Raw genomic sequence first — 14,473 nt, forward strand, 5'->3', positions numbered from 1 at the left:
TGTGTATATATATATATGATACAATTAACTGACTAATGATGGGAAGTTTGGATCATTAAAGTGAATTGGATCATTTCGATTTGTTCACTGAAATGATTTGATTGATGTTTTGAAAATGTGGATCACTCAGTGTGCCTGCACAGAGTTATTGTTTTCCAGTAACTCCGTGCAGCTACACTAACGATTGGCCCCGCCCCTTTTATTATGAATTCCCCCCCCCTGCCTCCAGTGATGTCAATGAGGGCAGAGAGTTGTCCAAAGAATCGGATTTTACAGGGAATAAAATGTTATAGTGATCTGGATCGCTGTAAGATTGGGATCTTTGGATGACTTTCTGCCTTTTTTGGGATTTGAATCAGTCAGATAATATTACCATACTGTTATAAATAAATACATTAATAATCAATGCCCCTAGGATTGACATTCCCCTTTAACTGCAACTGCACTTTAAGTGTACTTTATTAAAATAATTAAATGAACCCTCACCATTAAATTAACCCTAAACACCTCAGCAACCATGGCTGCCCCTAAAATTAACCCTTAACACTCCATTAAGTATAACTGCCCTCCAATTAACAGCAAAGACCCCATGAAGCATAACTGCCTCTAAATTAATCCTAACCACCCCATTAAGCATAACTGCCCCAAATTAACGCTAAACACCTCATTGAGCATAACTGGCCCTAACTAAACACTAAAGACCCCATTAAACATCCCAGTTAATGAGGTAATTCATCTGGAGTACATTCAATTAATTTAGGGGCAGTTATGGTTAATGGTGTCATTTGGTTTAATTTCAGGGTCCGTTATGGTTAATATAATTAATTTAATAAAGTTAACTGTAGGTGCAGTAAGAGGTAAAGGGGGGGGCAAACTAAGGGGGGGCAGTGTGAACATCATTAATGTATTAATTTCTACAAGTATGGTATCAGTAATATTCTCTGTAAGATTCGGATCCCTGTAAGATTTGAATCCTTGAATGACTCTCTGACTCTGAGTTATCGTTGCTGTGTGAATGAATGAGCTGTAACCTGACCCCAGAGTCTGTGTCTGTGTGCTCTGGCTATGACTCACAGCTCTCGGATCAGGTTACAGCTGAATGATTCACAGACTGAATCGCTAGTAATGAATTGTTGAGTCAGCTGAACCGATTTATCGGGATCACTAAAAAGAACCGGATCAAATGAATGATTTGTTCATGATCCGAACATCACTCTAATTGACCCTCAAACACAACTTAAAGACTCACTGTGAAAACTCACTTTAAGAATTCACCCTAAGATTCACCCTGAAACAAAGGCACCCTGAAAACAGACAGACCCTGACGGACTCACTTAAATTTACCCCACAGAATTTGAATGTCAAGGTCATGGCACCATAATTTGACTCTTAGAGTTACTTTGAGTCCTAACTTATATAACTAACTTTTAGAAAGTTATATTTCTTTCCACTTAATATCTTTGCAATGAACCTGGATAAAGTTCTACAAGGAGCAGTTGGACCACAGCCACAAGTGGTGGTAATGATAATTGTGTTTTTATTCTGAATAGAGGTGACTTTTGTCTTCTTCATATCGAATTTCCTGTTTCTGGGAAATAGAGTAATTGGCATTATTGTATATGACGGCTTGTGAGACTGCAGCTTATAACCCGTGATAATGACAATGATGGAAATGTATTTTTACCTGTAGATGAAGATTGACATCATTTGCATCTATTAGGAACTTCACTAATACTCTTAGACATTATAAAATGACTTTTAATTGTCATTTTACTTTAAGTAATATATGGATAGAGTTAGTGATCTTGTTATTACTGCCCTGATTATTATTTAGGTTGCTCAGCGGACTTGAAATTAATTGTGTGTGTTTGACTCATAAAGTAGTAATTCATATTGATAACCATTGATAATATACTGTTTTTGGAATTAATTCATTTTTGACATGTTTTAAGGATTTTGTGTTTTATATTATGCACTCTGTGATTCATATAGATATGTTCTAAATTGTTTTTCTAATAAATAATATTTTAGATTGATGATTGTTGTGATATATATCTAATTTGAAATCTAATTTTGGGCGACCTAAAGGGATTTAAGATGGGAGATAAAATATAGTGTATTTCCTTAAATGAATGTTGTGGATGCGGTACTACAATAATTGGTAGTGTCGTTATTTTGCGTGTGTGATAAAATATTGGTTTTGCCTATATTGTCTCATTAATATCCCTAACCATTTGAAATCCTATTATGGGTGGCTAGTTAGGCTGTGCTGAGCCAGTGCTGTTGCTGTCTGGTTTAGGTATCTGCATAGACTTCATGTAGCTAAACATACTTCCTGTAGGTTAATGGGTCGGGCATTGCATGAAGGGCTATATGGAAGCTGTAAAGCCCACTATTTAAAGGGACTGCTAAGCATAAAGTATAAAGGAACGGGCACTGTTAGATTTGATTTGTACTTCTCTCCAGTCCCCCCGTGGTCCTGCCCCGTTGCTGACGCAGACGAGAAGGATCACCCAGCATGCGCTTCTGAAGGCAACACCGTACAACAGCTGCTGCTCTAGAAACAGGTAAAAGACATGTAATAAGTGGGTCTTGGATTTTGTATTTAAAACGTAATCCTTGTGGCTTCTGTCAGTGGATATATGTCTGTGCATCCGTGTAGGTAAGGAAGACAAGCTTGAAATATTGTGAAGATGTTCTATATATTTTAGATTGGTGAATTTTCCTGTGTTATGTTGCATTTGCCAGCATGTGAATGATTGTTATGTTTTTAATTGTGCCTGGTCAATGCGAGTTGTTTAAGCCATTTTTGGCTGCCTGTTCCAGTGCCTCCTTTCATGTTGTTTTGGAATGTTTTCTGTGTTTTAGGGCACATTCAGTAGAGTCATGTCAACATTTTGGGCAGAAGATGTCCCTCACTCTTCAGACTTTTATAAATTATGACTGGTTGGAATTGGCTTTAGTGATTGGGAAATAATTACCTTCCCAAATATTTGTTTACTTAACAGTTTTATATATAAATTTGTCATTCGTATTATGTTGAGAAGGTTCCAAATGAAATAATGTAGGCAGTGTCTGTATAGAACTAAGTAGTGTTGCAACTAATGATGATTTTCATAATCGATTTAAGTTGGCTGATGAATTTGATCAAAATATGTCAATTAATGCAAACAATAATCATTTATTGAAAATAATGTAACAAATGATGTTAAATACAAATGGCAGAATGAAAAATCAAGTTTGATAAAATGCATGTGTTGTTTTTATTTTCTAACCAGCCCCACAAATTTATGCACATTAGAGCATGCCACGTTGCCTCTCAGACATGCCACTTGACTCTACTCCCCACATATGCATTTATACACCATTTTGTCGTCCCCAGGCATGCCACATAGATCTTCTCACATATGCCTTATACACCTGGATATGTCACTCTGTCATTCCCAGATATGCTTTAACCTCTGCCCCATTTTATAGTCCCTTCATAGATTCACCGACCTGTTTGCATAACACTCACAATACTTTTATAAATAAGTACTGGGTTAATCTTTACTGTCCGCAGGATTTAGATTCCCCTTAGTTTGTGCCTATTTATATCTAACTGCATGTAAAGTTAACTTTATTAAAATAATTAAATTCACTCTTAGTCCTCGTGATTAAATTAACCCTAAACACCTCATTAACCACAGCATCCCATAAATGAATTCTCACCTCCTCTACGTTTCAGCAGGCCAAATATTATTATACTTACAGTTAGATGAGTGTCACAGCCATGTGGTTTTGGGAGAAGGAAGGGGCGGGGCCAGCTGTCACAGTGATTACAGGTAGGGAGTGTTAAGCAGGAGCTGCTGCTGTGAGTAGCTGAAATGGATTTTATAACGTGGGTTATTTTTCACAGTGTTTGCTCTGCAAAAGCCCTTATTTTCTATGTGCTAGAAATAGTTTCTTGTAATTGATAATGAAATTTGTTGAACGTATTTTATTATTGATTATGATAGATTTTCTTGATTAGTTGTTGCAGCCCTAGAACCAACCTGTATATACTGAGCTGTTTAATTGTTAACAGGGATTATCTGTTTCTCTTAGATCAGATGCTGTTGGCAAGAAAGCAAGTATATTTGGAGACAGTTCCTCTTCTTTGTTGGTGAACCTCTCACAGAATGTTCAACAGGGGCCCCTGCAGCAACATAACTTAAGTGCTCCTTATGCAACGGCAGAACTGTCTCAGCCTGGGCAGAATGAATCCTCGACAGGTAAGGTGTGCTGAGAATCACATGAGAACTATTTGGCTCTCATGTAGCCTACTATTTGTTGTGCTGTAACGACTTAAACTGTAATTAGTTGTCTGGCTTATTTTCGAATTGGGAGTCAACTGCTTACCTGATGCATGTTTACATTTCCTCATAGTATTAGTATGTGTCATGAAGAACTTGTGTAATGTAGTGGATGCATGGAAGGGTAACACAGCAGAGGTGGTTATTTTATTTGTTTAAGCATTCCAAGAGTTAATCTGAGGTTGATTTAATGTGTTTATTTGTGAATGCCCTCTGTATCTGTTTTGGCTAGAGGTGTCATGTTCCTAAATGACCCCTGTGGTGCTTCATGGCCTAACAGATAAGGATCCTTAGTTATGGGAATTCCATTCCTATCTTAAGTGGTGGGGTTTCCATAACCTTTACCCCATCATAACGTATTGGAACATCAAAGATGGGCCCTGATTCTTGGGGATGGTGTCATATGGTCAGAGGGGCGTTTGCTTGCAAAAGTCTGATTTAGGGACAATGCAGCGACTTGAAAGCAGAACTCCATGATATTCTGTGATTAGAACAACATCATAAGGAACCATCTGGACTTAAGGAGTTTCCACAGGCCTTCTTAATGGAGAAACTTGTGAGTGAGGGTCCTGTGTTTAAGTCTTTTTTGTTTTTATGAACTCATTGCTGTTTTACTTTTCTTTTTGTATGTCTTGTTTTTTGTAATTGTGGCACTGTGTAACCTCTGTCTTTTTGTTAGTAAAATATTCATAATCCAAGTCTGTGTTTGGGCTCTAGTATCGATATCCACAAATCTGAAGAGAGGATAACACGTTACCATATTGTTATTGAGTTCTACAGGATATATGTATATGTTGTTTGCCTGGGGTGGGTTGATGTGTGTGTGTGTGTGTGTGTGTGTGTGTGTGTGTGTGTGTGTGTGTGTGTGTGTGTGTGTGTATATATATATAGAGATAAAGGTTGTAAGTTTGATTTCTCACGAATCCGGTCTCAAAATTGTGAGTGGTGGCAGACTACCTGGGGGGGGGGGGATACAGGGAGGATTAGGGGGTTAATTTTGTCTAACTGATGCCTTGTTAAGTGGTCAAGTTAGTAAATCCAGATGCCTGGTGCTATTAACCCCTTCATGTCCATGCCCTCCACATAGTCACAGCTTGGCAAGTAGCCCTGACCGTGACAGCATCTATCACCCACACTATAGCTAGTGTATATGTTTCAAGTGTATGGGTGTCCACTGCTTATGATGGAGGCTTATCAGTAACCTTTTCATCTAAGTGCCAGTCAACATTTCAGAAACCTTAATAATCTGCTGCTCTTTGTAACCCCCATTTACTTGAGCGCTTTGGAATGCATGTTCTGCCTGTAATAAACTAACAGCCTTACACGACCTCTTTGTCTCTAGTTCCGTACACCTCGTCGCTATAAGTGAAATGTGGCTGTTCCCTTCTAACAGTGGTCTCTCCTATGGTGGCCTACACCTTAGTCACACTCCCAGACCTGATGACAGGAAGGGTGGGCTTCCTACTCTGTGTTTTTGTACTTTTCATCCTATTTACTCTTTCTCATCATTGTTACTCCTCATGTGATGTCCATGTTATTTAATCCCATTTTCATATGTGTAGCTGTTAGCCAGACTAAGGGGAGAATATATAACAGCTTTCTTGATCATTTCTTCTCATGGTGTCCTTTGTTTCTATATTCCGACGTTCCTTCTGTTGTGGTTTTTGATTAAAACATCATAGTTGATATTCAATTGAGTCCCATGGCTTTGCTTTTTTGTTTCTATTGATGTCAAACATGTCAGATATTTAATGCTATAAAACGTGTATTCTATATATTCTGTATTTACATGTGTACAAAATGGAGTAAGAGCCATTTTATTTGATGTAATCATATAACAGTTAATTTCTGTGTGTTTTTGTTTCCTCTTTGGGATCAAAGAAGTACTTAGTATATATGATCCTATGAATGTTATCCTCTATGAGAAAGTTAAGGAGTAGATAATGCATATCCTTAGGAATGTAAATTGGAATGGGGGATATGTTGTAAGACCACCAAAACCTAATTTACTATCTAGGAAGCAAGGTCTGGAGATATGGGTGACTACAAAGACCTGATTTACTATCTGGGAGGTAACATGTAAAGATAAGGTGACGAAGGATAAATTCCTTATACATATGTAATGGTCTTAAGTTATTTCTTAGACCAGAGTGTCTGTGGCAGGTAAATGAAGAAATTACATGGGTGTAAATATGAGTAGAAGTCCTAATTATAATCTGTAAAACCCACTGTTATGATTGGAGAATTCCAATCAAGAGGTGGAGGCTATGATAATAAGCCCTATGTCTAAAAGCTTATGTCTTTAATAACTTCAAAGACTGACCTTAAAAAGTCATGTTAAAAACGGACCTGAAAAATGCACCCTGAAACATACAGACCCTTAGGGACTCATTTCATTTACATTTACACTTGAGAATTAGAATTTCAAGATCCTGGCACCATAATCTTACTCTTAGAATGACTTTGAGTCCCAACCTATATAACCTTTAGGAAGTTATATTCTTCCCACTTAATTTCTTTCCACTGAACCTGGATTAACCTCTACAAGGACCAGTTGGACAACAGCAACAAGTGGTGGTAAATATAATTGTTTCATTATTGTAAGTAGAGGTGAATTTTGTCTTCTTCATATAGAATGCCTTTTATCTGGGAAGTAGTATATTGCATTATTGTACATGACGGCTTGTGAGACTGCAGCTTATAACCCGTTATAATGACAATAATGAAAAGGTATTTTTACCTGTAGTTGAAGTTTGACATTATTTGCATCTATTAGGAGTTTGAATCAAGACTCTTAGACATTATTAAATAATTAGAAATTGTCATATTAGTTAAACTAATATAATAGAGTTAGTGATCTTTTTATGACTGCCCTGATTATCATTTTTGGTTGCTGAGTGGGATGGAAATTAATTGTGTATGTTAGACTCATAAGGTAGTAAATCATTGATAATGTTGGATAATATACTGTATTTGGATATACTGCAATTTGACATGGTTTAATATTTTTCTGTTTTATATCATGCACTGTGTGACTCATATCTAAATTTTCTAAATTGTGTTTACAATAAATAATATTTTTGATTGATTATCATTGTGATGTATATCTAATTTGAAGTTTAATTTTCGGCGATGTGAAAGGAATTAGGATCGGAGATCAAATAAAATATAGGGTATCTCCTTAAATTGAAATTGTGGATGTTGTACTACAATAATTGGTAGTGTTGTTATTTTGCATGTGTGATAAAATATTGGTTTTACTGATTTTGTGTCGTTAATATCCCTAACAAACAACATATTATCTTCCCCTACTCATGATGATGGTAACACCTTATTATTTGAGGATGTGAGCTCTCTCAAACCTTTCTAATTCCCTTTCCTTCCTCTCTGACCACGGCTTATTTTCACTTCATGAAATCTGGCACTCTTAGAAGAATGTTTGGATGGCGGGACAAGATGGTCGTGTAGACTCACTGCTCTCCTGACAAGCCCTACATAAGCGACTGTTTTAGCACCTTCTTTTGGCCATCTCTTCACCACGTTTTGGTCAAGTGCCGCAGCATGCCAGGGGGCACTCGCAAATCTTTGAAAGAGTTGTCAGTACCGGTTATTTGTAACCGAAAACCGACTTCGCCTGCACTTCTTGCGCTCTCTCCATCTGCGTCTTCGGGCCTAGTAGACGACATGGCTGCGGAGACGGCCTGCTCCAAGCTGGATATTGCGCACATTAAACATCTGGTTCTCACGGTCAAACAAGATATCATTGACCAAATATGGTCTGAGGTGAAAGATCTGCGGGAAGACATTTCTGATATCGGTCACTGCACGGATGCTCTTGCGCGCACGCATTCATCTGTCCTGAAGAAACAACATGCGCTGAGATCTGACATTGCCTCTTTACAGCAGGAGTTACAGCTCCTACACGATGTCCAAGAGGATCTTGAAAACCGATCTCGCTGTGAGAATATCTGTGTTTGAGGAGTTCCAGAGACTTGCCTGAACGGTGACGAGGTACTGGCTGTCCTCTTCCAGCAACTCCTCCGTGACACGCCGATGGAACGGATAGCTATTGAGCGAGCTCATAGGGCTCTGCGCCCAAAATCACTCAACCCGGATAAACTGAGGGACATTATAGTGAAACTTCGAGAATATCCCATCAAAGAGGCCCTTATGAAGGGATTGAGATCGGCCTTTCTTCGCCTCGGGAATTTGGAGGTACAGTTTATTTCAGACTTGTCACCTAAAATTTTACTACGACGCAGAGACTTCAAGCCTCTAACCGACCACATTTGCACCCAGGGAGTTTAATACAGATGGAGGTTTCCATTTGCTCTCCAGGCTATGCGTGCTGGTAGGAGTATGACTATCAGGTTGTTAAGTGCTGCCGACATGCTGCTATGATAATTGGACCCGCCACCTCTACCTTTTGGCTGTAGGACGCAGCGACAGGAGGCGCCCCTTACCAACCTGGAGGCATGGACGGACCCTTCCGCATCTTCCACTGCACGAGACGCTCCTGCTAGTGGCGCTGAGTCTGGAGTTGCCGTGATCTGATTTGGCTGGCTTCATCGGTTCCTCTCCGTTTGCTGCCGTCTGGACTTTTGTAACTCAGCTCTCTCCGTTTACGGGCCGGTTTGGCCTCCTTGTCGCCGTCGACTTTGTTGTCTCCACCTGGAGTGACTTTCTCCTGCTGTTTTGGCGCTGAGTGTGGCTCGGGGGAACTAAGTATCTGTTTGCACTCTACACATCCAATGTTTATTTTTTGTTGTTATTAACACATGTTTTCATTTTGTTTACCACACATTTTGTCCCGTGCTACTGTTCTGTTGTGCTTTCTTCTTGCCATTTATTACCGGGAGGTGCACTTTTTCACGGTACACTGTTTGTTGCTAGGCAGAGAAGGTTATATCACTACCTTCCTTTCTTCGTTGCTTGGGCTGTTGGGAGGGCGTTGACGGCCCTGCGGTTAGTTACTTACCCTTATAGACCTGTGTGGTCATAGTATTGCCTGTCAGTTGCTTGTCCTGACACTTAGTTTGGGCTAGGTGACACCCGTTGCCAGGTGATAGCCTTGTTACCCATATGTATTTATTTTTGCCTTCTCTTCTCTCTCCTCTATTCTGTTCTCTTCTCTCTCTGCTACTTACCTTTCCCTTTCTTACCTCTCTCTCTTGGGGTGGTGATGGCGACCCCTCTTGTGGCCACTGAGCACAGTCACTCGGGCTCTGTCCGGTCAGCGTCGCCTCCTCCTCCCTGATGGCAAGACAGTTTAAGATTCTCTCTCACAATGTGAGGGGGCTCAACACTCCGCATAAACGGTGGTTTGCGTTCTGCTACAACCAGAAACATCATTGCGATATCATCATGCTTCAGGAAACGCATATCTGTAAATCTTATATCCCGTCATTCTGGTACAAGTCCTTTGGGACGCACTACCATGCGACGCAGCTGAGACAAAAAAAGAATGGTGTTAGTATTTTTTGAGAACTTTTCTAGGATTCCAGCTTGCTGAGACTTTAATAGATAAATGGGGACGATTCCTTGTATTAATAGGGACTTTATGCAATTACGCTATGGTGCTTTTGAATGTCTATGCACTTTCCGCAAGTGATGCGTCATTTTACAACTGACTGTCAGATATCTTATTGCCTTCTGGCTCACATCGCATAATTGTGGGGGGGTGACTTCAATTCAATATGGGACCCGTTTATGGACAGTAAGGGCCTTTGCATCACGCAATCTGCTTTGCCCAACATGAAACACCTTAGAGATTTTGCTCGCACATCGGCCCTGGTAGATGCTTTGAGATAGCTTCCATGTAAAATGTTTGAGTTTTCTTTTTCTTCCAATCTGCCCAAATTGTATTCCTGCATTGATTGTATTTTTTGGAGACAGAACACGGTTACCTCGGGCATGTCTTCTTCAATTCACCCTATCACATGGTGTGACCACGGAGTGGTGGAATTTGTGATTGTCTTTTCTGAAGCCGCCTCTACCCATTGCTCTTGGAGGTTGGATGAATTCTTACTGTCCGATCCCTCTGTGGTGGAGGAAATTTAAAGAGATCTTCGGGAATATATTTGGTTCAACGAAAGTCCGGGAGTAGACCCGTCTCTGATTTTGTTGGCGCATAAGGCTTTCATACGGGGCTCCTTCCTCAAGCTGGCAGTGAGACGTAAGCGTGCGTGTCAACTAGAATTGCAGTCGCTCACTGACAAGTTATCCCGTCTGGAAGCCCATCGTAAACAGACTTTGTGTGCCTTGTCCCTTTGGGATATTATTCAGGTGCGAGGGGAATTGAACGTACTCCCTAGCAAAGTGGTACTTCACTCCCTCAATCTCATGAAGCCAATCTTTTTTGAGAAAGTGAATAAACTGAGCATGATGCTGGCGAGGCGCTTGTGTGCCCAGAGGAAGACTCAAAATATATCTAAACTAATTAACAGTCGCCAACGAACTTGGGTTAATCCAGTAGATATTGCGGAGCAATTTGCTACTTTCTACAAGTCTCTCTATGATGGCAACAAAGCCCCAATCAATAAGACTGGTCCTACTCATATCTCTGCATTTTTGGATTCAATTTTGCTTCCGTGTCTGTCTGCGGATCACTCTACTATTTTAAGCAGATCTATCACGGAAGCTGAGCTCCTTCGCGCCCTGTCCTCTACCAAAGCCTCTAAGGTGCCGGGTCCTGACGGTTTGCCAGGTTCATATTACAAGAAGTTTTCACCGATCTTGAACTCTTGACTGCTCACCCTTTTCAATGGCTTTCTGGATGGGTGGCCAATACCCAAGGAGATGCTCACTGGCAGGATTATTGAGCTCCATAAAGAGGGGAAAGATCCGGTGAACTGCGGGAGCTATTGTCCTATATTGCTCATAAACGCCGACACCAAGCTCTATGGGAAAATATTGGCGACAAGATTGAGCTCTATTATCTCACCTCTAATCCACCCAGATCAGGTTGGCTTTATACCTCACAGGGAGGCACTGGACAATATCAGGCGAACGCTGGATCTGATTGAGGTGGCGGTTTTGACTAAACAGGCGATGATGCTCCTAGTGTTGGACGCCGAGGAGGCGTTTGATCGCGTCGACTGGCACTATATGTGGGAAGTGTTGTGGTTGTTTGGTTTGACGGTCGCTTTTTTAGGGGTATTGAAGCACCGTATGACTCCCTGATGGCTAAGATGGGCTATGAGTCGTTGCTGTTTAATGTGCTTAATGGCACTAAACAAGGCTGCATGCTGTTGCCTCTCCTGTTCGCTCTCTGCCTTGAGCCACTGGCCATTGTGATTTGGTCTAATCCATATGTCACAGGAGTGCAGCTTTAGGAACGTCATTATAAACTCAGTCTGTTTGCCGACGATGTCCTTCTTACCGTCAGCAACTCTTTCGTCTCCCTTCCAAATTTGTACTCTGTTCTTCACTCCTTCTCTGCAGTTTGGGGCTACAAACTGAATGACTCTAAGTGTGAGGCTTTAAATGTTAACCTAGACGACCAAGTATTGAACTCTATCACCACCTGCTTTAAGTGTACTTGGAGGCCTGAATCGCTCACCTACTTGGGCGTCCAAATCACCAATTTGCCTTTGTCCATGTACCATGCTAACTATACGCTGCTGTTGGCTTCACTATGTGTGGAAATCGTCCAATGGACCAACTATTCCATCTCATGGCTGGTGAAAATATATGCAGTCAAAATGAACATTCTGCACAAGCTCCTGTACTTGTTTTGCACTTTATCTATTCCTATTTGCAGATCTGATTAGGATTCCTTCCAAGCATTTGTATTGCGCTTTATATGGAATTTTAAACGTGCCAGAATGAACAGACGTACAATGTACGTGCCCAAACATAAGAGGGGGCTCAATGCCCCTAACTTTTTCCTTTATTAGTTGGCGGCTAGGATCTTGCAGTTTGAATTGTGGTCCCTTCCGGAAGGCGCTCTCTGGTGGGTCGACATTGAAAGCAGTGTTGTCTGTCATCGTCAACTACAACATCTACTTTGGGTCGATGTCTCAGCTTTTCCTACTGCTTTCTCGTTATTGTCGATGAAGACCTCCCTTGCCATCTGGAGGTCATGTCGTTTGACTTACCAACTCAAGAGTGCTACCTCCCCCTTGACTCCTTTGTTTTATAATCCGGCATTCCTGGTGGGACGGCTATTCGTGGAGTTTTGGGTGGTGGCTGAAGAATGGAATTGTGAGATTAGGCCAATTGGTCCATCAGCAGGTTGTCAACTTGTTTGCACTGCTTGGTGAGACACTACAGATTCCATCCTCGGAGATGTTTTGCTATCTTCAGATTAGACACTTTCTGCACTCCTGTTTATTGGTACACCGCTTGGCTGTGGCAGCTCCATTTGAAAAGCGATTCCTGGCTGTTACACGTCTGAAATGCGCTATATCTACCATCTACGACCACTTCCTTGCGGCACGGTTTTGTGGGCCACCTTCATATAGACACAGATGGCACTTAGACTTAAACACGAACTATGCTAGTGAGGTGTGGGATGAGGCAGCCTCCACCATGCCTAAATTAACTGCTTGTATGCTTGTGAAGGAAGGACTGTACAAGGTTTTAGCTCATTGGTACCTTTCTCCATTGCGACTGTCCTGTATATTCTGATCCTCAGATAACACCTGCTTCAGGGGATGTGGTGTTTTGGGTACTTACGTGCATGTGTGGTGGTCCTGTCTGCCCATTGAACTGCTTTTGAGAGACTCCTTTCACCAGCTTTCCCAGGCTTTGGGTCTTACCGTCGCTGGGACTCTGGAGGTTGCCTTATTGGTGATGGACGCCTCAGAGCTGAATTTATCGCGTCATAATCATGATCTCATTCATCGCCTCTGTGCTACGGTTAAGCTAACGATTGGTAGGAAATGGAAGGGGAACCCACTTATGTTAACAGAAGTGCAATCCGCTGTGTGGGACCTTATTGTAATGGAACATTGGACTGCTAAATCTAGAGATAAGATGCCCTCTTTTACTGGCGTCTGGGGACCATGGCTCGCTGTTCATACAGATATTACTGCCCAGTCGTCCCTGTTTTTTCTCTAACTAGCCACGTGTCTTGTGGGAGTTGCCATCTCCTCCTTCTCTTTTCTCCTTTTTTCTCTATTCATCTTCTAATTGTGGATCCCTTCCCTCTTTACCTACGTCTTTTTCTTTATTTTCCCCTTTTTCTCTTCTTTTTTCCCTTTTCTGGTATGATATAAATGGAAAACCTGCTGGGGGGCTTGTCAGTACTTTTTCCATGTTTGGGTTATATTGTTTGAACTGACATTACTGTTGCATCATTGTGGCAGTTTATTGTATTGGCTTTTGTGATCCTATACGTATTGCTGTGATGTTACATTGTTGTGCTAATGATTTGTAACTCATTGTTTGTATCTCTGTGTGCACTGATGTGCCTCGCAGTGGCTAATAAAAAGTGATATGCCATGATATGCCATGATGCCTCCCACATATTCCACTCCACGTTGCATCCCACATAGGCCACTGTGCCTGATACGCCTTATACACCACTTCGTCCTCCCCAGACATGCCACATTGCCCTCCCCACATATGCCTTATACCCCCAGGTATGTCACTCTGTCCTCCCCAGATATGCCGTATACCCCCCCCAGATATCTCATAGTCCCCTCATAGAGTCACAGACTTGTTCACAGCACAATGACACCACACTTTTATAAATAAGTACTGGGTTAATCTTCACGGCTCCCAGGATTTAGATTCCCTTTAGTCTGTCCCCATTTTATCTTTAACTGCACAATAAGTAAACGTTATGAAATTAATCAAAGTAACCCTCAGTGCTCATCATTAAATTAACCCTAAACACCCCATTAACCACAGCATCCCCTAAATTAACCCTAAAGACCCTGTCAACCACAAGAGCCCTTAAATGAGCCCTAAACACACCATTAACCACAACTGCCTCAAAATAATCCCAAACACCTCATTAACTGCAGCTGCTTCTAAATGAACTCTAATCACCCCATTAACCATAACTGTCTCTAAATTAACCCTAAACACTCCATTAACCATAAGTGCCCTAAATGAACCCCACCTCAACTTTCAGTAGCCCAAATATAAATATTATCCTTACAGTTAGATGAGTGTCACAGCCATGTGGT

The 14,473-nt window shown here is 41.2% G+C and overlaps 1 protein-coding gene across 1 annotated transcript in view; it reads left to right on the forward strand.

Moving 5' to 3' along the window:
* SCNM1 (sodium channel modifier 1) overlaps nt 1–14,473 on the forward strand; it is a 64,225-nt gene that overhangs the window by 46,589 nt on the left and 3,163 nt on the right. The window contains exons 5-6 of the mRNA XM_053475000.1: nt 2,467–2,567; nt 4,087–4,253. Of these exons, the coding sequence (XP_053330975.1) occupies nt 2,467–2,567; nt 4,087–4,253 (268 nt within the window). The remainder of the gene's footprint in view (nt 1–2,466; nt 2,568–4,086; nt 4,254–14,473) is intronic.

The sequence above is a fragment of the Spea bombifrons genome, chromosome 9 (assembly GCF_027358695.1).
Source record: "Spea bombifrons isolate aSpeBom1 chromosome 9, aSpeBom1.2.pri, whole genome shotgun sequence".
In the NCBI taxonomy this organism is placed as follows: Eukaryota; Metazoa; Chordata; class Amphibia; order Anura; family Pelobatidae; genus Spea; species Spea bombifrons.